This window comes from Simochromis diagramma, unplaced genomic scaffold (genome assembly GCF_900408965.1).
Source record: "Simochromis diagramma unplaced genomic scaffold, fSimDia1.1 OVJJ01000205.1, whole genome shotgun sequence".
Taxonomy (NCBI): Eukaryota; Metazoa; Chordata; class Actinopteri; order Cichliformes; family Cichlidae; genus Simochromis; species Simochromis diagramma.
Window position 1 is genome coordinate 15,949,522 of NW_024386782.1, and position 23,258 is coordinate 15,972,779.

At 39.4% G+C, this 23,258-nt stretch overlaps 3 protein-coding genes across 7 annotated transcripts; 1 reads left to right on the forward strand and 2 right to left on the reverse strand.

The window, feature by feature from the left end:
* Positions 1-586: 586 nt before the first annotated feature.
* ccdc39 (coiled-coil domain containing 39) lies at positions 587-13,301 on the reverse strand. 4 transcript variants are annotated; one of them, XM_040022229.1, is made up of 24 exons: positions 13,048-13,301; positions 11,949-12,068; positions 11,665-11,811; positions 11,402-11,560; positions 11,219-11,311; positions 11,000-11,128; positions 10,466-10,657; positions 10,272-10,375; positions 8,891-9,023; positions 8,249-8,443; positions 7,955-8,119; positions 7,738-7,875; positions 6,691-6,899; positions 6,485-6,608; positions 6,222-6,381; positions 6,021-6,127; positions 4,348-4,488; positions 4,044-4,223; positions 3,877-3,965; positions 2,873-3,789; positions 2,726-2,755; positions 2,558-2,608; positions 2,383-2,465; positions 587-2,269 (listed from the first exon to the last, which is right to left on the reverse strand). In XM_040022229.1, the coding sequence occupies exons 1-20, from the start codon at positions 13,141-13,143 to the stop codon at positions 3,615-3,617; spliced, it is 2,856 nt and encodes a 951-aa protein (XP_039878163.1). In that variant the 5' UTR covers positions 13,144-13,301; the 3' UTR covers positions 587-2,269; positions 2,383-2,465; positions 2,558-2,608; positions 2,726-2,755; positions 2,873-3,614. The 4 variants fall into 4 exon arrangements, with proteins under 4 accessions (XP_039878163.1, XP_039878162.1, XP_039878165.1 ...); XM_040022228.1 differs by having other exon boundaries at positions 2,558-2,611; XM_040022231.1 differs by lacking the exon at positions 2,726-2,755.
* A 1,226-nt stretch (positions 13,302-14,527) lies between these two features.
* dcun1d1 (DCN1, defective in cullin neddylation 1, domain containing 1 (S. cerevisiae)) lies at positions 14,528-20,445 on the reverse strand. Of its 2 annotated transcripts, none has more exons than XM_040022252.1 (7): positions 20,332-20,445; positions 18,236-18,449; positions 17,952-18,120; positions 15,581-15,711; positions 15,417-15,499; positions 15,226-15,322; positions 14,528-15,141 (listed from the first exon to the last, which is right to left on the reverse strand). In XM_040022252.1, exons 2-7 carry the CDS (start codon positions 18,405-18,407, stop codon positions 15,065-15,067), a joined length of 729 nt encoding a protein of 242 aa, XP_039878186.1. In that variant the 5' UTR covers positions 18,408-18,449; positions 20,332-20,445; the 3' UTR covers positions 14,528-15,064. The 2 variants fall into 2 exon arrangements, with proteins under 2 accessions (XP_039878186.1, XP_039878185.1); XM_040022251.1 differs by lacking the exon at positions 20,332-20,445 and adding an exon at positions 19,921-20,054.
* On the forward strand, positions 20,212-21,322 carry setd9 (SET domain containing 9). The gene has a single exon (XM_040022250.1). It carries the CDS (start codon positions 20,257-20,259, stop codon positions 21,133-21,135), a length of 879 nt encoding a protein of 292 aa, XP_039878184.1. The 5' UTR covers positions 20,212-20,256; the 3' UTR covers positions 21,136-21,322.
* The last annotated feature ends 1,936 nt before the right edge of the window (positions 21,323-23,258 follow it).

Here is a 23,258-nt window from a genome sequence, read left to right on the forward strand (position 1 = left end):
CAAAGTACAAAACAAAACCTTTATTATTGATGAGCATGTTCATTCCTTAATGACTCATCTCCTGATGGCTGTTTCCAGCAGGATAATGTGCAATGTGACAAAGATCAAATCATCTCAAACGGTTTATTTTTAATATGACAATGAGTTCACTGTATCCAGATAGCCTCCACACTCATCAGACCTTTGGGATTTGTTAGAACAGAATTTTCACATTATGGATGTGAAAAATCAGTTCAGTATGGAGCAAAAAGTTTGAGGATTGTTTCCAGCATCTTGATGAATAAATGTCATAAAGAATTAAGAAAGGTCTGGAGGCAGTTGTACCTAATTAAGTGGCCATATATCCAAAAACATTTTGCACAAAAATAATCTAGGTTGTCTGGACATGAAATGTATCAAAAACATTAATTTACTTTTATAAATAAAAATGATAAATTAGCATCTAAAAATTGTATAGAAGAAGAAGAAGAAGAAGAATGGAAGTACGCCCATTTTCAAAACAAGTGCTCTCTCCACCTTCTTTGAACTGTGTTGCTGGCATGAACTTTAACAGATTTTCCAAAAGACAAACAAACAACATCACAACTCATCTTACAACTTGTTTTAATTTATTATTACATTTAAATGATTTGCACATCATTACATTATGTTGTTCCAGTTTTATACAACAATTGTTTCCATATCTTTTGTAGAAACAGAGGTCTCTACTACAAAGCAATTTCAGCACAACAACAGTGTCACATAACTGACTAACTCACTAAGTTAACAGTTAACACAAATGTAACCATTTTAACAGATGACTGCAGCAGCAAATCATTCAGCGTGATGGCAGATAACAGCTGAAGCTGATTTCATTTGGGTGAAAATTGGGTCATGATCAAAGTCAAAGGTCACACCAAATGTAAAAACACAGTAGATACGTTATATTACCCACAGTTTTTATGGATTGACTTCAAACTTCACAGAAATGTACTTTGCCTTAGAGGACATGCGTACCTGTTACCACCCAACATTAAAGTTGCCTTAAAAAAGAAACCATATTGAGTATAATATAGTATACGAACTGGCACGGAGAGAACTGTTTATTCTCTCCGCTTCAGTTTTTATTCTCAAAGGTAAGACATCAGCATGTTGTTATAAAAGCAGGTTGGTGTCAGCATGTCGTAATTAAAAACATCCAAATTTTAGTACATCCCCTGCTTCTGGGGCTGCACATTAAACTGGATCTATGTAAACATTAAAGCTTACTGTCCCACAGCCCATTAAAAGAGAGCTGGAAAAAGCTTCATGTATACTTCATGTACATTTCCATCGGTGTAAAGGAGACTTTACAGCAGATTAGAATGAGGTATTCATATTTTCTGCACCATTAAATGAATACATGCAGATTTCTGTGACATTGTGACGCACAGCTTGTGCTTCATTCAGTGGTTTTAGAAAATCACAGCTTAACAGCTTGCAAATATGAACCATTTACTCCCGTCAGAGAATCTGTGTTGTGCTCAAAGCATGTTGTAAAAAGAAGAATCAGCGCTCCTAGAAAATTTTAAACCAAAACTCTGAACATCCTCTCCCATCAGCTTTACTTTTTAATCTCTCAGCTGCTTTTGTTTGTGCTTTTAAGGGTTTGAGTGTAGAGATGAAATTGTAATTAAGTTATACTGCAATATACTGTAATCCAGTAAGATGTAAACCATCACTGTAGTACAGAAAACTCAGGGTTATCTGGTTACGACGAAATCCTGTTTCCTCTGTTTTGGATACTTAGTAACTCAGTTTGATCACAAAGCTACAGATTTCAATTTCAAGCACTTTGATTCATCTTTAAAACAGCTGAATCGATCCATCTTCAGGTTTTTGGACATTTGTCACACACAAGAGCTTATAGCTACTTTCATTCTTTACAAGCAATTCATTGCACAAAGGGAGTGGCCAGTTTCTGACATACAAAAGAATTGGATTGTTTGGTCATTTTTGTTTCGATATTCAATGTTTATCTTTCATGTTGAAAAGTTGCCTTATTCAAGTATTAGAAACACATCAGTTCAATTCCTCTGTTAAAGACTAATATAAAACCATCACCTGAAAATGACTATAAATATCTGCTGAAGTGAACTTTACATATCCCACTCAGATAACCGAGTCGAGCTATGATCAACACAAATCAAACGAGTAAAGACAAGCTTGTGAGGTGTCAGACTTTGGTGATGTTTCTAATTTTCAGACTTATACTGGAATCTGGTAGCTCCTGTCTGATGCGCTGGCCAAGCTGAAAGACATCATTTTTAAACCCATTATTTTGAGTCGCTCATTGACACACATACAGAACTGGCTGTTACAGTTTCTATCGACATTAAGCTTGTTTTGTAAAAAGACAGGTACCTCTTTCAAGATCAGCTGAGCTGTCATCTCATTTAGATCAAATGGGCCAGCGTACTGAACATAAGCCTGAAGGATTGCCACGTCTGAAAGATCAACAGAGAAAAATTAATCAAAATCAGACCTTTGATTTCAGGCCTCAGTGCAAATTATACACTACAATTTAAAAGGCGCTTACATTCTGGCGTATAAACTGCAGACGTTGCTCCTTCAAAAGCAATGGGAAATGCTGCTGAAACGAGCACAGTTAAGGTCACATTTCATATCTAGACAATTTTAACTTATAACCATTGTTATTTAAAAGATCGATTTTGCATTTCCTTATGATCACTAAAGAGTAACTCACTGGTCTGTGCAGGCGTTCCTATTACAGTTACTAAAACATGAGCAAAGTTAAGGTCACATTTCATATCTTGACAGTTTTAGCTTATTAACATTGTTATTTAAAAGATCACCATTACATTTCCTTATGATCATTAAAGAATGTACTCACTGTTCTGTGCTACAGATGTGGCCAAACATCCAGCAAACAGGATCAGCAGCAGCATGTTGAAGCTTTATTCCAAAGAAAAGAGCAAAATCTGTTAAGGTGCAGTATTGTTCCTGTAGTCTGTCTGGCTGCTTTTAGTCTGTACGAGAGACTAATAGTGTTACAGAGAGGGAGTGGCCTGGTTGCAAAACTTCCTTGAAGAATTGGATGAGCAGGAACAATGGGGTCAGAACAAACCATGTCATGAAACATGAGGAAGTAGCACAGTTTTCAGACAGTGAGGCACTCCTACTCTTTAAAACATTCTCAGAAAAAAAAGAAACAGCTACCAAAAAGTCAAACAGATTGTAACACACAAAGAAAGCACAGAAAACATTTCAGCTGCTGCTAAAGCTGGGTAAGAGAAATAGCTGAATACCTTTCACACTGTGTATATGTAGTGAAGTAGGTAGTTTAGGAAAGCTTTCAAGGTACCGCAGTCATACAAATACTCAGAGAGTGGCTTGTCAATAACATTTTATTGAGAACTCTTTGCGTATGTATGTACTTGTAAGACAAAACAAGCAAAGAAAAGGAGAATCCAAAGAAAAAAATCAGATTACACTAGATTCACAGAGTCTGAAAATCTAACAGATTCAAGATTTACTCTGAAATGAGTGCGACACACCAAAAAAGACACAAAAAACAAATGATCCTGAAACTGAGTAGTTCTCAATGGTAAAGCAGCAATCAGAGGAGAAAGACACTAAAGCTTCTTTGACTTTCTGCTGCTGCTTGAGCTGCTCGCAGAGCTGGAACATCTGGAGGTGGTGAGAGGAGGGGAGGTCGCAGTCAGATCCAGGCTCAGTTCCACCGTCTTCAGTGTCGGGGAGTGAGGCGCAGCGGTCCGGGGGCTGGCGCTGGCTGAGGATGCCAGAGACCTGCAGAGGGAAAAAAAACATAAAAATGCAAAAGAAGAAGCTTCTTTGGAGGATCAGAGGTTTTATTAGGAACGGATGAAGCCTGACCTGAAAGAGGTGGAGCAGCGGGGGGAACTTGTCTTGGAGCTCCGCTGGCTGGCAGGAGTGGGAGAAGGAGAGGGAAGAGACAGACTGGCCTGAGAGAGAGAAAACGTTCAAGTTAAAGGAGCTTCAACAGTAAATCAAAGCGTTCAATAATCCTTGAAGAACTGTACCTGCAGGAAATACTTCTCCATCACTGATCTGAGGTCAGGATTGCCCTCCCAGGCCTCATTCAGCATCCTGTCCATATTCTTGATGAATTCCTTCAACTCCCTCAGCTTAATGTCTTTCTCTTCGAAAGTCTCGCCTTTGGTGCCCTTTGCTGAGCGGACTTCTTTGGTCAGCTTAGAGAACTGGAAAATCAGCAGAGCAGCACACATTTATAACATGGCGCTGCTTCGTTCTGCTGTTGACTGTTCACAGGTGCGGCAGGTTAACAAATGTGCTTAGAAAACATGATGCAGTTGGACATCAAACCTGCTTTGAAGCTCTGTCAATTTTCTCCTGCTGGGAAGTAACTTCTTCGTTCATTTTGCTGACGAGGGCATGTTTGTTCTCTATCTTATCTCTCTCCATTCGCTCTTCTTGTGGCAGACTTTCCAACACACTGTTCAGGTCCTGAAACCAGAGCGCGGTGTACACACACACACATAAAAAGAAAGCATTCACTGAGGCACACATACACAGGGATTCATGCAAGGTTAGTTACACTAGATGACTCCGATAGTTTTTACAAAAATTAACTGTTAATAATACTCTGCTATATGATACTCAAGCTACTCTTTCATGCTGGAAATGAGAACAAATACCAACACAGATTTTTTAACTCAAGAGGATTAAAAATGGCAAATAACATTTTACTGTATAACTGCTGTTGACCTGAGACTGGTTCTTATAATGTGGAAACTAAGCAGCTCTCGCACGGAGCTTATTATTAATTGTTAATTAAATTGTCATTAAATGTCATTAAACTCCAACCCCCTCGATCAAATTCTTGTTTATTTAATAGATAAACTGATGGACAATATGCAGCTGAGAAAGATACTTTCAGCTCTTTCTGAGCTACACAGGAACACACCTTCCCCCACATGTGTGCGCATAAACCAGGGACGCCAAACTCCTTTTACATCATGACAAGTGCAGTGGCCAGTTAAAATTCCCTTTCTGACAGCGTGAAGAAGATTAACTACACATTTAGTCCCCAAGATATCTTGATAAAAGACAAGGAAGTGCATCTTTATTTTATTTTATTTTATTTTATTTATGTTTTGTTTTTTGTTTTTTTGCCTGTCCCGTTTGGATCTTTAGCCATCAGAATTGTTGTCTGAAGGCCAAGAAAGATGCCAAGCGGATTTACTTTACCAAGTGGATCATCATGGCCTTGCCATATTGGTCCATTTGATTGACCTTTATTATAATTATGTATTTATTTGATTTAATTTTCAGTTGTTACAGACGGGACAGACGTGACTGGGGGATAGAACAGGGAGAGAGAATGAAAGAAAGAGAGGGAGAGAAAGAAAAATAGAGGGGAGAAGAGATGGTGAGAAAGGGGGGGGGGTGCAATTTTAAAAGTACGTCTCCGTTTTTCTACATGATGATGAAAAAGAACTGCTGTAGTAAATGAAAGAAATGTGTCTACTGGGCCACACTGGAGTCTATGTTAGGCCAATTCTGGCCCTGCGCCTTGTTTTTGACACTCCAGCAATAAAAAAACAAAGTCATCTGCAGGTTAGCACTAAACTTCATGAATTGTTTCACCCCCTGAAACTCCTCTCTTCAGATGTTGCATGTGATACTTGTGATACGAAAGTAGCTCCCTGATTGCATAGTTTCATCTGTTATCTGACAGATAAATACGGAACCAGCATCCCAAGTAGTCAAAGTCATCTTTCATTTTATCAGCAAAGAATAGCACCAGCTAGTGGTTTCTACAAACACAGGAAGAACTGAGTATACAAGACTATTTTAGACCCAACTCAAAAAACATTAACACACTAAACTGCTTTGTGTGTTTAGCCTGTAGTTCAGCCTTGTGCTGAACATTATGATGACAGACTTCACCTAATTCCAAATTAGCTTGAGGTATTCAGCATTTAAGTACAGGTTGCTTTTTCTTAGTACTAGCAGCTACTATAAATAGCAAAAACCTGCATATCCTGCTGAAGCTCTTGGATCTGCCTTTTCTTATAGTTCAGCGTCTCTTGACCCACATTCAGCTGCCCTTCCAGTTTCACTTTTTCCTGGTACATTGGACCTAAAGAGGAAAAAATGACATAAAACTTCCTGGTGATAAGGGGGACTTTTGAGTTGCTGGTTTGGTGTCATTCCATCCACCCTCTCATACATACTGGATTCATTCACTTTGTTCAAAGACTGGCGAAATGCAGAGTTACTGTTGTTGAACAGCTGGATGGTGTTCTCCAGAGCTCTGTTTTCCAGCTCCACTTTGTGGATTGTAGCATCCAGCTCATCGCCTTTCTTCCTAAGCTCCTCTTTCTCTTGTGCAGCCTGCAGAAAAAGCACAGAGTGGTCATTCAAAGTGATTGTGTGGTGCTGTGGGAAAAAAAAATCAAACCATAGTCTGCTTTAACACAGCAGTGTGTGTGCAGACCTTTGTGATGTAGTAAGCCTGCGATTTCGCCTCTTCTTCCTCAGGAGGTGCCATGGAAAGGCTCACAATCTCGAAACATTTCTTCATCGTGTCAATCTTGGATAGTTTCTCACTGAGTTCAGCACTGAGACAGAAAAAACATCTGATAAACCAGATGCAAAACTCAACTGACAGCAAAGTGGATAGTCTTGTTCTTTTTGTCCCACCTGAGCTTCTGCCTCTCCTGCTCACTGATCTTGAGCTGCTGGCTGAGCATTTCTTTGTAGACCTTAATCTCATCCTCCCTCTCCTTCATGGTTGTTTGTAGCCGCAGCAGTCTCTTCTCCAGCGACAGCACGTTGTCAGCCTTGCTGTACAGAAGATCCCTCACACGTTTGACCTCTATCTTTAACATTTGGTGCTCCACTTTGTTTTCCTGATGAGAAACACATGAGGCTAACAATAACATGTGTGGTCCATGGGGTATCCATCGATTTCCATGTGATCAACAGAAATTTGAATGTTTTCAGTCCTAACCCACATTGGTTAGTGAAGAAAGAACAGGCTAATTATTTACTATTTATTAAAACACCCATTGTTTGACTCATTATTACGCTTTTTTATTCCAGAAAAAGATGAGACAGCATGCTAACGCTAAACTAGCCAAGAACCCAGAGTGTTGTTAAAGCTGAGCGAATGCAGACCCCACCCCGTCAGCTGGACCCTGAATGTGTGTCCTCATTAGGATAGGGATTTATGTTGGTGTGTGGGACTGTAGAGTATAGGGTTTTACTGATAAGTGTTTCAGGTCATTTTTCAGAGAAATGTGAAAGTAATGTAACAAGTTAGTTTCTCCTGAGGGTAATTAAGTTATGTACTGCATGTGTTCTGTGTAGTACAGACAGTACATTACTTATTTTAAGTGACAACACCAACAATGATCATAGCAAAGAGTAAAAAATACCTTCAACACGCTTAAACATTTGACCACACAGCATGCAGTCGATTTGAATGAATGTAATGTCTTTGAAATAATGGTGTTGACTCTCACAGTGGAGCTAATGAAAACCTAATGAGAATCAATAAGAAACTGCTAAATTCTTATCAATTCCCATCCCTACTCCTAGGGGGTCATCTGATTGTTGGGTTGTCTCTGTGTTATTGTAGGGTCTTTAAAATAAAAGCTGAATTTAAATTATAATGGTGAACATAGCACACCACAACCACGTGCCTATGAGCATGATGCACTGAATTAGCCTCCATCAGTTAGTTACCTGCTTCCTCAGTCTGAGAGTCTTCAGCTCCTTCTCACTGGTGTTACGGATTAGCAGGAGCTCCTCTACCTTACTGCTCAGATCTCTCTTCTGAGCTTCAGACTTCTCAATCTCTTTCCTCAAACTGCGAATATCATCCTGCCAGAGACAAACAAATGCAATACGTCAGATGGGATTCATAAAAAGGCAGAATAGTACAGCGAAGCATCAGATCGACCTCAGCCTCCTTGAGAGTGTCGGTAAGCACTTTGGCTTTCTTCTTTTTCTCTTCGAGTTCTTCGGTCAGCTCAGCAAGCTTCCTGTCGAGCATTTTCTTTTCTTCTTGGTTAACGTCACCTTTCAGCTTTTCCAGTTTTGTTTTTAGGAAGATCATCTTGCAATTCTACACACAGCAGGAAACAAGTAAGGAAGGAAGGTTTAACGTGTTGGTATTTCAGCACCAGAGTAGTGAAAGCTGGCTAGTGCACACGTTCGTGTCTGTGCGTGAGTGTATGATTTTTGCTAAGCGTGCCTGGTCACTTATGGTCATCTGGTGTCTAATCAGGTCCTGTTCCAGTTTTCTGAGCTGACTCTCCAGGCTCTTAATGGTGGATTTACTCTTTGAAACCTGCGAGATAAAATCCTTCTCCTTTGTCTTAACGGCCTGCAAACGCTCCTTATGATGCAACAGCTCCTCCCTGCAGTCACGCAGCTGGACATCCAAGTCCTGTAGCACAGCACAAGCAAAGGGTTACACAGCAGGTCTGAGGCACCGAGCTCTGAGTCTGCTCATCTGGGTTCTAGCAGGTGAATTATTAAAAAACCCAAATTTTAAAAAGTGAAATTGAAATCATGCTACTTCTGATTAAACCATGTGATCATCTCGATTCTATTACATCACTGCAATTACAACAGACTTTTAATGAGCCTTGAGGTTTCTGCAGCCTTCCCTTGTATGGTGTTAATATATCAGTACAATCAGTATATTTAGTTCATGCTATTTAAATAACACTGTTTTATAGTTTTGTAAAAGGTTTTTCTTTTTCTTGTATGTCTTATTCATGCCATGAAAACAAAACCAACATAATAACGAGTGTAGGCAGAAATCCTTAGACAAAGTTCTTATTCTGTGCACAACAGTTCTCTTCTACCTGGATCGGATTTGGCAGCTCACCTTGATGGCCTGTTCCTCATCCTTAAGAAACTGATCCATCTGTGCAGCTCTCTCCTCCTCACTAAGGGCTGTCTGAGTCACCACCTTCAGCTTCTCGTCCAGTGCAGCGTTGTATGCCCTAGCCTGCCTGAGTCTACAACACAGACACACACACAGGCATGTATATGCATGTATATTTAACAAGCCCTGCAAAAAGGCGCAGATTTATTAGATCACCTCTAAAAACAAAAAACACAAATATTTTAGACATTGTCAAAAAGTTGTTGAAAACTAAAAATGATATTGTTATTTTTTAGGCAAATAATAAACAGTATTCATGTTTTTATACCCAAATATGAGCGGGCACACTGGACTTCTCTAAGAGGTCAGAAAATAATTAACAATCAACCACTCAAACTATTTTTTCTGTTCAGTAAATAATTGTAATTTGCCATCTTCATCAAATAATAATAATAATAATGTGCTTTACTGTTTTCTTTTGTTTTTTTATTACATTTTGATCATTTAAAAAAAGAGCTTATGCATACTGGTGGATTAACTGTTACAGAAACAATAAAAATGATTTTCATAATTACCACTACAGTTAATTGGGGGCACTGGGTGCCAATCTACCTGGCATGTGTAAAAAATTAGTTCTTCCCCTTTTTAAATTATGAATTAACTGTGATTAACCTCATTATTTGGAAAGCTGTGTCCAATTTCACTCACCACAATCGTGCCTGATTACTGGCAGAGCTGTTAAATCAACAAATTGCTTAAACAGAAGCCATTTCTTAGGCTTTGGGCCTCCAGTGAACCACAGTCAGAGCCAACAGCCACAAATGGAGAACAGTGGTGAACTCATCCAGGAGGTCACAAAAGAACCAGAACAACATCTAAAGAACTGCAGGCCTCACATGTCTCAGTTAAGGTCAGAGGTCATGATGCAACAATAAGAAAGAGACTGGGCAAAAATGGCACGTATGGGAGAGTTCAAGGATAAAACCACTGCTGACCAGAAAAACCCACAAAGGCTCTTCTCACATTTGCCAAAAACATCTTGATGATCACCGAGACTTTTGGGGAAAATATTCTGTGGACTGACAAGACTTTTGGAAGCTTTCTGTCCTGTTAAACTAACACAGCATTTCCTAAAAGAACCTCATACCAACAGTCAAACATGGTGGTCGTAGTTTTAACTTTTTACTTTTATAAATCTGCATTTTGTATTTGCTCCAGTTATGTTTGTCTAATATTAAAACTTTTTTTGATGATTGGGAAATGTGTGTGTATGGGGAAAAAAAGAGGCCATATAGTACAGTATACATGCAGTACATGGGAAAGAGGTAAAACATCACAGTGCTATTTTATAGGCAGGGATGTGTCGTAAGATTCCACTGACTTGTCATTTTTATCCTGGATGTCTTTCTTCATTCTGGATATCTGGGATGTCAGGGACTCCACGTCAGAGGTTGTTCTGTCCAGTGTGTTTTTGCAGGTATTCAGCTGCAGGACACAAACATGAGCATTGACTGACAAGCTCTTAGAACATGAAGCTACTACTCCTTTACATACAGCACAGTTTGAGGAACTGACCTCATCCTGCAGCCTGCTGCAGTTACTCTCCTGCTCCTTCAGATCCTGTCTCAGTTTTGCTCCCTGTCGGTTGGTGAGGGTTATCTTCCTCTCAGTTTCCTTGTTGTTGCTCCTCTGAGTATCTAGCAAGTTCTTCCTCTCTGTTACCGTGGCATTCCTTTCCCTCATAGCCTGGTTCAACTGGGCAACTTGCTGGAATGATAAAGGAACAACACAGGTGTCACTCACGTGTACTTCAATGTTAATTCACATATTCTTGGCTTTCCTTCATGTCTTTTATCAGCAGAAGTGTAAATCCCCATGTAAATGACCACGGCAGACCCAGTGGCATTTTGATCATCTTTATTTTACCGGTTGCTGTACACACAGACACAGAGCTGCAGCTCTCCCGCTGCCAGCGCAACATAACAACAACAACCACATTCACCAAAACTCCAAACTTTTAAGCCGGCGTGGCGTGATTGCATATGCCGTGCAGATGGGTCAATCGCACCTGCAGCAGCAAACCACGCCCCACCACACCCTACACTTTACCAGAGCACACTGCTGCATGTCTTCATCCCGTTGCATCATCTGCTTGATAGTGTTTTCCCACTGGTGGATGAGTTGCTGGGCCTCCAGGTGTGCCTGCTGCAGATTCTCTGTAGTCTTATCCAACGCGATCTGTTTGGACAGGAAAGGAAGCAGCAGTCATCCTGAAGGAGGTTTTTGTAACTGCTTTGGTTTGTCTGCTGAGAATCAGTCTCACATTACCTGAGCAGATAAAGTCTCAGTCGACTCTTTGACCAGTGCTCTTTGCTTTTCTTTGGCTTCCAGTGTCTTCTTCTCTATAGCCAGAGTGAGTGACTATATGAGGAGAGATCAGACAGTTGTTAGCAGAGAGTGAAAACAGCTTGATCATCCATATTCCAGAATTTATTTTTTTTTTTTTTTAACCTTGATCTTCTGCTCGTCCTGCTGAGCATACTTGATGATGGCCATTGTGTCCTCATCTTTACGCGCCGACTCCTCTAAAAAGGCATCCATGGTCTGCTTGTCCCAGTTCATCTGCTCCATAAACTCATCCAGCTTCTGTTTGCCCTTGAAGATGTGATTCTGGCAAGATGGGCAAAAGTTCAGAAGGTCATTTTGGTACCAACAGCTAAACTAAGCCAAATCCTGTATATGATGTGTATATACAGATGTTTATATACACAGACCTCTATCATGTCTTTCCTCTCTGCTAAAGACTTGAGCTCTTTCTCCATCTCAGCAGCCTCCTGAGCCTGGCGACCTGTCTCTCTATCTGAGAGAGCTGTCAAGTGTTTCTCAAACTCTTCCTCTCTTTCCTTTGCCTTGCATAGAGCCTGTGAGCAGAAAAAACATCAGAATAACAAAGTAACACGCCATGACACAGTAACTACAAGCCAGTTACAAAAGTCTCACACACGACACACACTGGTACGACAAACGGTAAATTCACAGTATGCTCTAATAATCTCACCTCAGTGTTATCCAGCTCTTGTTTGGCATTCTTTAAGTATTCAGTCATTATCTGCTTGTGATCTTTATTTCTCTCAAGCATGTGCTCCAGCTCCAGCAGCTCCATCTCTTTTCTGCGAATCTGTTGTTGAGCAAGTTACCAGATAATGTAACACAAGAATGTTTGAATGTTTGAACAGGGCTAAGCAACACTTAGCCACCTACCAATTTTTTGAAAAACCTTAGAACTTGTGAACTCAGGCACTGCTACAAAGTGGTCTACATCAGGGATGTCAAGCAAATGAGGCCAGAAACAGCCTATTGGAAGGCTCTGGTTACAGCTGTCAGGGGGTTCAAGTCTATTCCAGCTGCAATAGAGTAAGAGGCTGCGCAGACCCTGGACTGATCAACAGGGCTTGTTTGAATTATAATCACTAAAAATACAGGTACAGAAACTCCACATTCGTCCTGTGCTTTGTAAAGTGAAGGCTAGATGTACTGACAAAAGACTGAAAAATAACAGATATATTTGTAAAACTGCATTTATTAACACATCAGCTGTCCTTCCTCTGTTTTAGATAAACATAAATTGCTCGTTCATTGAAGGAGGAAAAATAACTGATCAAGAATAATACTCTGGTGATGGCTTAAAAAAATGGGACCCAAAGAGCCTTTCCACTATAAAGGGTGTTTCGGATTTTGATTTTAATCATTGCTGTTGTTCAGCAGAGAACTTACTATTTGAACTTAGAGAAATCAAAAATCCGGGGGGGTGGGGGGGGGTTAAAAATATATAAAAAGCATAATGTGGTCTGACCCTTCTGGTCTAGATACTTACAGCGTCGATATAGCCCCAAAACAAGCATATTCTCTATTACATTGTGCACCGTATATACGATATATATATTCTGGCGTTTTTGTCGTAAAGTCAGAGAAGACGCAAACAAAGCATGAGACCCCAAGCAGAATTTATTTTACGTTGTGAGCATTACAGTCATTCAGAGGCTCGTTCAGAGATCCCGGATTCCTCTGTTAGACTTGTTTGACACTTTAGATTACTTCACTTACTAAAACTATTTGTTTAGCGGTGAGATAAACAGTTACTACTTTCCCACACTCACCTCCTCCAGCAGAGCCTTGTTTTCAGCGTTGGGCTCGGGGATAGCAAAGTGCTCATCCCAGCCTGTGTCAGGCAGAGCTGTGTTGGTGCTAGACATCTTATTCTGATTAAGACAGCCTTTCTGAGGGGGTTAAAGTAATACTTATTTCCACTAAGATAGTGTCAACTCCAGCTTTTAGCTGTTCCGCTGTTGCCGTCTGTTGTCAGTCGCCCGTAGCAACCACGCATCCATATAAACGCGTCAACGGAAGTAAATAACGCGAGACTACAGTGAAACAGCGAGCACCCATAGAAGTACACTTGAATATATGGAATGAAGTTTGAATATGTAGAATGAAACTTGCATATAAAGAAAATGATCTTCTGAATTAACTAAATGAAAAGTGACGTCAAATTTGTTTCCATTTTTATCACTTCTCTTCCTGTTTGAGATCTGCTTCAGCTTCTGCTTGAATTGCCATCTCAGTTGACATCTCCATCAGTGATGTTAAAAGAATAATACAAAATCCAATGACCCGTTTCAACTAAGCATATTATAGCCTACCTCTCTAATTCTCTGATTAATTACTATTTTAGGAAACAGCTGTATGAGAATCAGTTTGATTTACCTAAAACCACAGGTCCATTCAGTTGTAACAACCTCAAACTTAAAGAAGCTTCTAATAGTTATGGGGACATTAACCTGCCGATCATGGCATCACATATCAAATTTGCTCCTTAATGTAAATATTTAAAAATCAGCCAATCACATAGTAGCAACTCAATGCATTTTATCATGTAGACATGGTCAAGACAGCCTACTGAAGTTAAAACTAAGCATCAAAATGGGGACTAAAGTGACTCTCAATGCGACATGTCTGTTGGTGCCAGACAGGCTGGTCCGAGCATTACAGAAACTGCTGATCTACTGAGAAAATATCCAGTGAGCAGCAGTTCTCTGCCTCGTTGAAGTCAGAGGTCATGGGAGAATGGCCAGATTGTTTTCAGCTGATAGAAAAGCAACAATAACTCAAATAACCCCTTGTTACAACAAAGGTGTACAGAAGAGCAACTCTGAACATACAACACATCTAGCTTTAAACTACATGAGCTACAGCAGCATTAGACCACAGCAGGTGCCTCTCGTCAGCCAGTAACAGGAAATTTTGGCTACAGTTCAATGAGAAAGACTGCCTGGACTCAAACTGGTTTCATGAACACCACAATGAGTTCACTGTACTCAAATGACCTCAACTCAGTCCAGTGGAATGTGGTGGAACAGGAGATTCTCATCATCAAGCCAGCAAATCTTTGTCATGCCGTCATGTCAATCCTGATGAAAATCTTCGAGGAATGTTTCTAGCACCTTGTTGGATTTGTGCCATAAAACATTAAGACATTTCTAAAGGTTAATGAGGGTATTTGGCAATAAACCAAACAGAGACTGACTTTCAATGTCTCATTTTCTCTTTCTAAGTGTAAATGCACAGAGGCTTGGCAACTTTAAAGAGACCAAACTGAATTATTTATTTTATCCTTACGCATCCATGTTTAAACAAACAGCATTATGATTTAAAAAATTACAATCAATGTTTGATACTGACTTGTAACACAAACATATCATAAAACCAAAATCAGGAAATGCACACTAGTATTAAAATTCAGTATTTAAAGAACAACATCCTCTTTGCAAACCCTTGTGTTTACATTACAGTTCAAGTGTGAATATCTACCTGTATCGGAGTGCAACCACATCAGAGACCCACGTGGGATCAAATGGAGACTCCTCTCTAGTTGGCTTGAGCGCACACAAAAGCCCAATACTTTAGATAAAAGTTTCAAACTATCACGTGTTAACTAACAAACGGATATGCCTTTTGTACATACACATAATATATATAAAGTCTCTGCTGTGTAAAATATTTCAGTCCTGAGGGATGAAAAGGCAACATAGTTCCCAGCTCAGTGTGACTCCACTGTCCTCCAGTCACTGATTTTGTAGAAACCTCTCATGGCTGTTACTTCAGTGAGAGCGGACCTTAAACTGCAGTGCTTTTGGTTCCGATGTGTGGTCGCGCAAACTCCACAAAATCGTCAATAAGGACGGGCCACGCTCCTATCGAAGAAGCAAAACAGATTCAGCGATTTGACTCTGAATAACACGTTTCAAGACATGACTGCCAACGAGAAATCTACAAACCTTCCTCGTCGTAATTCGACATGTCATCCGTGATCATCGTGCTGAAGTCTAGTAAGAGATTCCAAGTGTCCTTAGGAATCGATCTTTTATGGTGTTCCTGCAAAGGATGAGGAGCAAAGTTTATTCACGAGAAACGATGATACCTGCGTACTTAGCATAGCCTTGTTATGATTTATTTATTGTAAACTTACAACTAAAAATTTGTTCCACAGGTCCAGGAACTTGAATCTTCCCGGGAGAACTAAATTCCAATATGCAATTGCCATTTCTAAATCTGTATGAAAAACAGTATTCAATCAAAAGAAATTCAACCAAGAAAACAAAAACAGCCAATGAGCATTAAAAGGATTCTTACCCAAACCTTTCTGGCCAGGATTCTTTGCAAAATTAAATGTAAACTGGTAGAAGTCCTTAAATTTCCTTGAGTCCTTTAATTCTTGCTCTATCTTAGGCAGCTGAGCTTTTAGCTTCTCTATGCTGTCACACCTGCAGAAGGATAAAAAACAAAACAAAACACTGTTGCTGTCCAGTGGCTAAAAATGAAGCGGCAAAATGTAGCAACTGGTTTATATCTGACAAAGTCCAAGCAGACCCTGAAGCCTTTACAGTTGTCAGCGATTTTATAGCATAAAAATGTAAATTATCACAGAACTTTACTTTGGTGTCGCCGTTTCCAGAAAAGTTGGGGCAGTGTGCAAAATGTAAATAAAAGCAAAATATAATAATCATCAGAATCGTTTCAGCCCCACATGAAACTGATGTACGAGGGCAACCCCAAAAGTAAGGTCTCCTATTGTTTTTGAAATACATAGGAAATACAAAATAGGAGACCTTACTTTTGGGATTGGCCTCGTAGTATAAGGAGGATCGGATCAGATCAGATAAAGACTGATATTTCTTATTACTTTTTGAACAACATGCTCATTTTTATTTATTTAGTTGTTTATCTTTAGCAATACAGTAAAAAAAAACAATTTAAAAAAATGGGTCAGACCAGAAGAACAAAGCTAGAAAATCTTTGCAACCCGCAAAACACCACCTGGTGGAACACCTCCCAGCTAACTAACATGATTGTGTGCAAAAGGCTTCCATGAGCCACTTTAGAGCATGCGGAAGGGATCACTTGCACATCTGTGAAGGCACCGTTAATGCTTAACGCTACATGAAGGTTTTGGAGCAACATATGCGGCCCATTCAGATGTACGGACATTGTATAAAGTAGAGGTGGGAATCACCATATATCCCACGATACGATATTATCACGATACATAACGCATGATACAATATTATTGCAATTTTTAAAAATATTTTGCGATATTCAGATTCTGTACATAAAGGTAAACTTTATCAATATTCATTTTATCTAATATCAAAGTCTCACACTCAGTCTTTCTCTCATTTCAGTCAGTTTTATTGTTGACAAACTGAACGGTTTGTATTACAGTCTAGTCCAACTTAACTGAATGCAACCATCTGGTACAACTATAGCTATTCTGAACTATGCAATTTATGAAAACTATGCAGCCCATTCAGCAACTGAAGAATTTGACAGTAAATTAAAACAAAATATAATTTTACATTAAATAAAAAAGTTTTAAACTTAATTAAAATGAAACATGTCTTAAATTAAAATGAGTAAACTGTCATGTTTATTGCTGCCAAAAAACAAGTTAAACACATTTGGACAGTGAAGGAATGTCAGGATTCTTGCTCAGAAAAAGGAGCTGATCAACATGCTCTGAAGTCAGAGTTCCGGTCCACAAAAACTTTTTTTGTAACAAAATATCGATTTCTGCTGTCCCTGTATCGATACATTATTAGCAAACAAAATATCACGATACTACACAGTATCGATTTTTTCCCCCCACCCCTAGTATAAAGGCGTGGCTAAGATTTATCAAGCACAAGTTGTTGTGTTCAATAGACACATCCTGGACAATCGTCCATTCTGACACTAAAATTGACCAAAATTTGCAAAAAAGACTCAATGCTTTATTCAGTATGACCTGAAATGCTAAATGCTAAGCCCATGAGCTTAGCAGAAAGTTGTTTCCAGAAGTCCAAGTAGAAAGCCGTTTTTCCACATGGGACCAGAACTTCTCTTGCAACACCTCTATCGCCTCCTAGAGGCCATTAAAAAGAATGCAGGTTTTTCAGACCAGGAAACTGCAACCATTTTTTATACTACCTTCAGATGACAATTTTTACAGGAAAGGAATTTTTTTTTTCACTTTAAAAATGTCAACCCACAGTCAGCACGTACTGCATTAGCATGAAGCGAGAGCTGAAGAGCACTAACGGTGACATAAAAAGAGGCGATGCAACACAGTGGGAATTATGCCTCTGTGCCAAAATCTTTGATATGTGATGCTGATATCAAATTTGATGTTATTCAAGAAAAAACAATTAAATTTGTTACTACTCAACCTCTAGTGTGATGTCTTTTTCTATTTTTTTAGGAAATACAGCATTTAAAAACTTTTCCAATCTAAATTCTGTTTTTATTTACATTTACTGTGCTCAAACAATTTGGGAAATATGTTTGCATCTTTCTCCAAATAAAATCACAAAATAAGCATTTTTAAATGAATACGTGCATTTGCACAACAATCCACCCCATCAGTCTTACTTAAAGTTACACCAGTGTTTGAATGATTGTTGCACATCACACATAGGAACACAGTTTGCCCCCCTCTTCTTTTACCATCTGAAAATGTTTTTCTCACCCCTGTTCTGTCATGCCTTCCATGAACTCCTGTTTCGAAAACTCGCACTGCGTTGCTGCCCTGAACTTCCAGGCGATGAGAAGGACGCTTATACTGGCAGGGTCCAAACCCAAGTCGTCACAGAATTGCTGGATCCCATCAATGCCTATTTTGTTGTCGTCATGAGGATCTAAGAACAAGAAAAATGAATTAACTGATTAACCATTCAGAGTATTAATTTCAGTCCTGTGCTGTGTATACAATTTCTAACCAATGGAAACATTATAGCGGTGCTTTTTCTATACCTCTGTATCTGTTATACAGCTGCTCAAGCTTCTTCTTGTCTAAGGCCCCCTTTAGATTTGAAATGTAGAGCTCTGGACTTTGGAAAAACTTATCTGTGGCAACATCTAGCTTCCAGTCATTCTGTGCCAGGCAGGTCACTGCAGTCTTCTCACTGGATTGTGTAAAAATCATGAACTGGCGAACTTTATCCTTCTGCGAGGACTTCAGCTTGTTCTGCACAGACACAACACACAGGGCACATACTCAAATAGCCAAAATACACAAATAGTTGAAGGTATGAGGCAGCAACAACAATATGGAGTAATTTTTTTACGTATTAATTCCCTGTGCGACTTGCACAGAATGGGAGATTACAATAACACTGCAAAGCGTACCATCTGAATTTTCACACAATAACCTAGGGCTGCTCAATTAATCACATTTTAATCTCAAGTACGATTTTAGCCTCCCACAATTAAATGAATGTGACTGTGCAAATACTGAAATGTGTGCTTCACCAACAAAACGCAGAGCAAAAGCAAATCAAATGCTCACTAAATCAGCACCTGACCGCGTGCCTGTGTGTCTCAATTATAACTGTTACCTTATAACAGTAATATAGTCTGCACATCCATGCAGCTCACAAAGACACGCTGACATCAACAGCCAATCAAGATTCTATTTGGCCAAATATTTCTGTCCACTAAACATAGTGAGTAGTAAAGGCTTCAGGTAAAGGGTAAACATACAGGACAAACAAAAGATTTATCTCCTTTATTTACTTTCCTAAAGTGGCAATGCTGCTAGAGATAAGATCTCCCATATGTGAAGTACACTGCTTCGAGTTTTATTCACATCCATCATGCAGGTACACTGAATGGAGTGAGAAACTTTAGATTTTGCTTATAGGCAATGCACATGGGCCAGGTGAATAAAGACCTGATGTCTCTGCAAAGATTAATTTATAAAGTTGAATTAACAGGGATGTAGCACAATGTAAATGTGAAAGAAGTGCACTGCTGATTTAAGTTTGTATTAAGTTTTGGTACAGCGTTTTTCCTTCCCTGAGGCGCACTAAATTCAGGTGACTTTTGTATTTTGATACAAAAGTTGTGTCCACGCGAAGATATGAAGGCGGTGTCTTTACGTGGCACTGCAATAAAAACAATTCTGTAATTGAAAAAATTATAAATAATCGTTATCTCAGTACTGAACGAAATAATCGTGCCGCTCTTCAATAACCACAAAGGGTAGGCTAGCTGTTAGCTACAGTGAACTCTGGCGAAACACATCTAAATCACAGTAAGAGGGAACTAGCAGCGATATGCTATGCTGATTGCATTTACCGACTTCTAGTGTATTGACTGGCGGTTTCCTTGTCTTAATATCAATACTACTGATAAAGTTACGCATTCCACACGATAACGATCTAAAAGTTGTCATTTTATGTGTTTAAATGATAGCAATCGTAGTTAGCTCACTGTGCTTGTTGGTTAGCCCCACTGTGAGCTACTTAGCTAATGCTAAAGGAGAGGGGGCTGTTTGTTTTCAATATTTCAGGCGAATTTAAGGTATTAAAAGCAGTTTTAATACTATGTTATGAATCCGAGGAGATGTGTTTTTATACGTTTATGTGAATGGGTACATGTTATATTTGCCCCTACAAACAATAATAAAAAATAAAAAAAAAAGAGTAATTTCATACCATGTTTGTCACTGCCGGGCTACTCTTCCTCCCATCCAGCTGGCTTAGTGCCCGTAAAGTTTTTACAAGTCGCGTAAAAAGTTTTTCCGGTTGAATCACAGCTCTTCAAAATAAGAGCATACAATTTATAGCCTATAGCCTATACAACTTCCAGAAGTGTTGATTATCGATTTTTTGTTCCTTATCTAACATACAATACATATCTAAAGATATTTAAGCAAAACAAATTTAAAGTTCGTTCTACGTTTTGAAATAGCAACAAGTGTTTGTTTTTTTTATTTTGAAGCAAGTTATCGGAAATGACTCGACGTTTCATCCAAAGAACCTCGTTGTTCAATGTCCGACATACAAACAAGTCTCTGGATGTTTACAGTTGTTTTGCGAAGATTTCAGAACAAATGGAAGTCCTACCGACACAGGTTTGTGCCTTGGGTAGTCTTCAACCTGTCTAAAAATGAGAAAACACTGCGGAAGGTGACTGAGCGCTCGAAAGATAAGCTAGTCCCCGATGAGGAGGTTTCACGGAGCCTGCTGACGCTCTTCAGAGCCCTGTTCAGGAAACATGGGTTTCATCAGAGGCAGTTCCAGACTCCATTTATGCTGCAGCTAACAAGTGAAGCAGAGCAGGTTGGAGGAGATCCGGTGTGCGGACAGGATGCCATGTTACAGACACTGGGATTCTGCATTGAGCGGAAGCCTAGCTCTTTATCCTTCGCAGGAACTGGAGTCTTTGTCACCAAGGGAATTGTACCCAAAGGAGCAACAGTTGCAATGTATCCCGGGACTGTTTACCAACCCTATGAGCCCATTCTTCTTCAGTCCATCAGAAACCCCTTTGTTTTCAGATGCATTGATGGCATCCTGGTTGATGGAAATGACAAAGGCATCTCTAGGATGGTGTTCAAGTCGTGCAGTGGAAGAGACAGAATAGGTCCTTATTTGACCAGCGACACAAGCTGGCTGACAGACACTCCCCATAACCCCCTGGCTGTGGGTCAATATGTGAACAACTGCTCCTACGAGAGGCCTGCCAACGTGTGCTACCAGGAGTACGACCTGCCAGACAAGTTTCCCATTGAGCTCCGCCAGTATCTCCCTAACGTCAACTACAGCCAGGGTACACAGAGGCGTCTGCGGTGTGTTGTGCTAGTGTCGCTCAGGGACATTTCAGCAGGGGAGGAACTCTTCTCTAACTACTACACCATTGTGCATTAATATAGTTTCCAAAAGCCTGCATCTGTGAAATTCAAACCATATCTCCACTGTATTTAATTAAAGAAAAAAAGGAAAAATCCAACCGCTCCCTTTGTACACTGGAACAAAGGCAAAGCTTTTTGTTGTTGGTTGCTTTAACAGAGCAATTTTGTAACATTTGTGGATGAATAAAATATTTGTAATCTTATTTGACATGTGTACCACAACCTTTTCATTGTTGATAAGACAGTAATTTCACTTAATATTAAGTATATGAATTATGGTACCCTACTTACTTGTGGTTTGTGGTTCTAGCAGAAAAGAAAGAATGAAGTTTCCCTCTTATTGGCTGAGTCAAAAGTCATCACAAGTGCTGGTTTAAGAGTGGTGCGCTGATACTGCTGGATGGTCCATAGAGTTGCTCAAATGTTTTAGCTAAAAGCTTAAACTGTCTATGGAGTTTAACATCAAATAATTAAAGTGTTTCCTATTGAAATGCACTGAAATAGAGCGTAGCGGTAACAGAACTACTTGTGCAATTCAATTTCAATTCAGTTTTATTTATATAGTGTTAAATCACAACAGCAGGAAGGTTAAAACTCTACAATCATAGAGAGAAAATCCCAACAATCAAATGACCCAACAGTGGGACAGAGAACTCCCTTTTAACAGGAAGAAACCTCAGGCAGAACCAGGCTCAAGGAGGAGCGGCCATGTGCCGTGAGGGGAGGAAGACAGGACAAAAGACACACTGTGGGAGAGAGCCAAACATAAAAATAACTATTGATTAAATGCAAAGTGATGTATAAACATAGAGAGTGTGAAGAATAAACAGTCAGTGAAGTGTAACTAAGGGAAGGTTTGGGGTTAGTTATCCAGCCCTTACTATAAGCTTAATCAAAAAGTAGAGAGCGTGTCTGTCCCGTTCCACAGAAGAGGGGCCTTAAAGCTAAAGGCTCTGCCTCCTATTCTACTAAATATCCCAGGAACCACAAGTCTGAGAGCGAAGTGCTCTGTTAGGGTGATATAAGGTCTTGAAGATAAAATGGGACCCAATTATTCAAGATCTTGTATGTGAGGAGAAGAATATTAAATGTGAGTCTACATTTAACAGGTAGCCAATGAAGAGAAGCTAATATGGGAGAAATATGCTCTTTCTTTTTCTAACAATGCAAGCACGACTACCAGAGATCAAATAAAAGCTGGCCATTAAAACAGCTTTGCTGTAGGGGAAGGCTTAAATATACAGAATCTAAATTTGTTTTTTAAAGTAAACAGGGATATTATATCCAGTCATGTGAGTGTGCCTCACAATTGATTATTATTGTGTGCTTCTCTCATATTTAGAGAATAATCCTCTAAATATGTATTATAATAATAATCTCATAATAATCTAGTTAACATTGTCTAAACCAGAGTAGAGTCCAAGGTCTTCCAAGTAAATCAGGAACTTCTCCAAGAAGGTGAAACGTGGAAAGTAGAGAGGTGACACAGGGAGAAAATGGTTGTGTTAGCTCAGCTAAACTGGGTACTTTATCAAAGCAAGTCTCTGACTCAGTGGAGACTAATTGAAGCATTATCTAACTGAACTTTCATCTCAAAGGTCACCAGGAGATAAAAACTGCATGTATAGAATCTCCAGTCAAATCTGATTTTTTTTTTTTTTTTTTTTAAATCAAGGCTTGTTAACTTTTACCCTAACATAAGTACAACCAATCTTAGCTGTCAGTACTTTCCTTTTTTCATAAGTCTTTGAGTGTCTCCTCTGTGTAACGTCTCTGATTTCTGGAATAAAGAAACACAAGAGACTGACAGAGAATTAGTTCGTACAAACTATCAGTTGCTTAAGTCCAGCAGGTAGCGGAAATCTACTGAATGATATGCCAAGAAGAAGCCTTCTCCAGATTTCTCCCCACACTTTCCCCAAAGCAGTTATTGTTATGACAAGTTTGCCTGTCCAGTCAGCTTTCCTTACAATATGCAAGATACCAGTTCTATATCTGTCACTCCACATATGGAAGTGACTGTGTACTTTAATTGTTTTAAACCTGCCTCAAGCACTACACATAACTGATAAATATGGAACAGCAAGTGTGTCAAACACACAGAAACTGCAGCATTGTCCCTTTTTAAACTCTATGCCA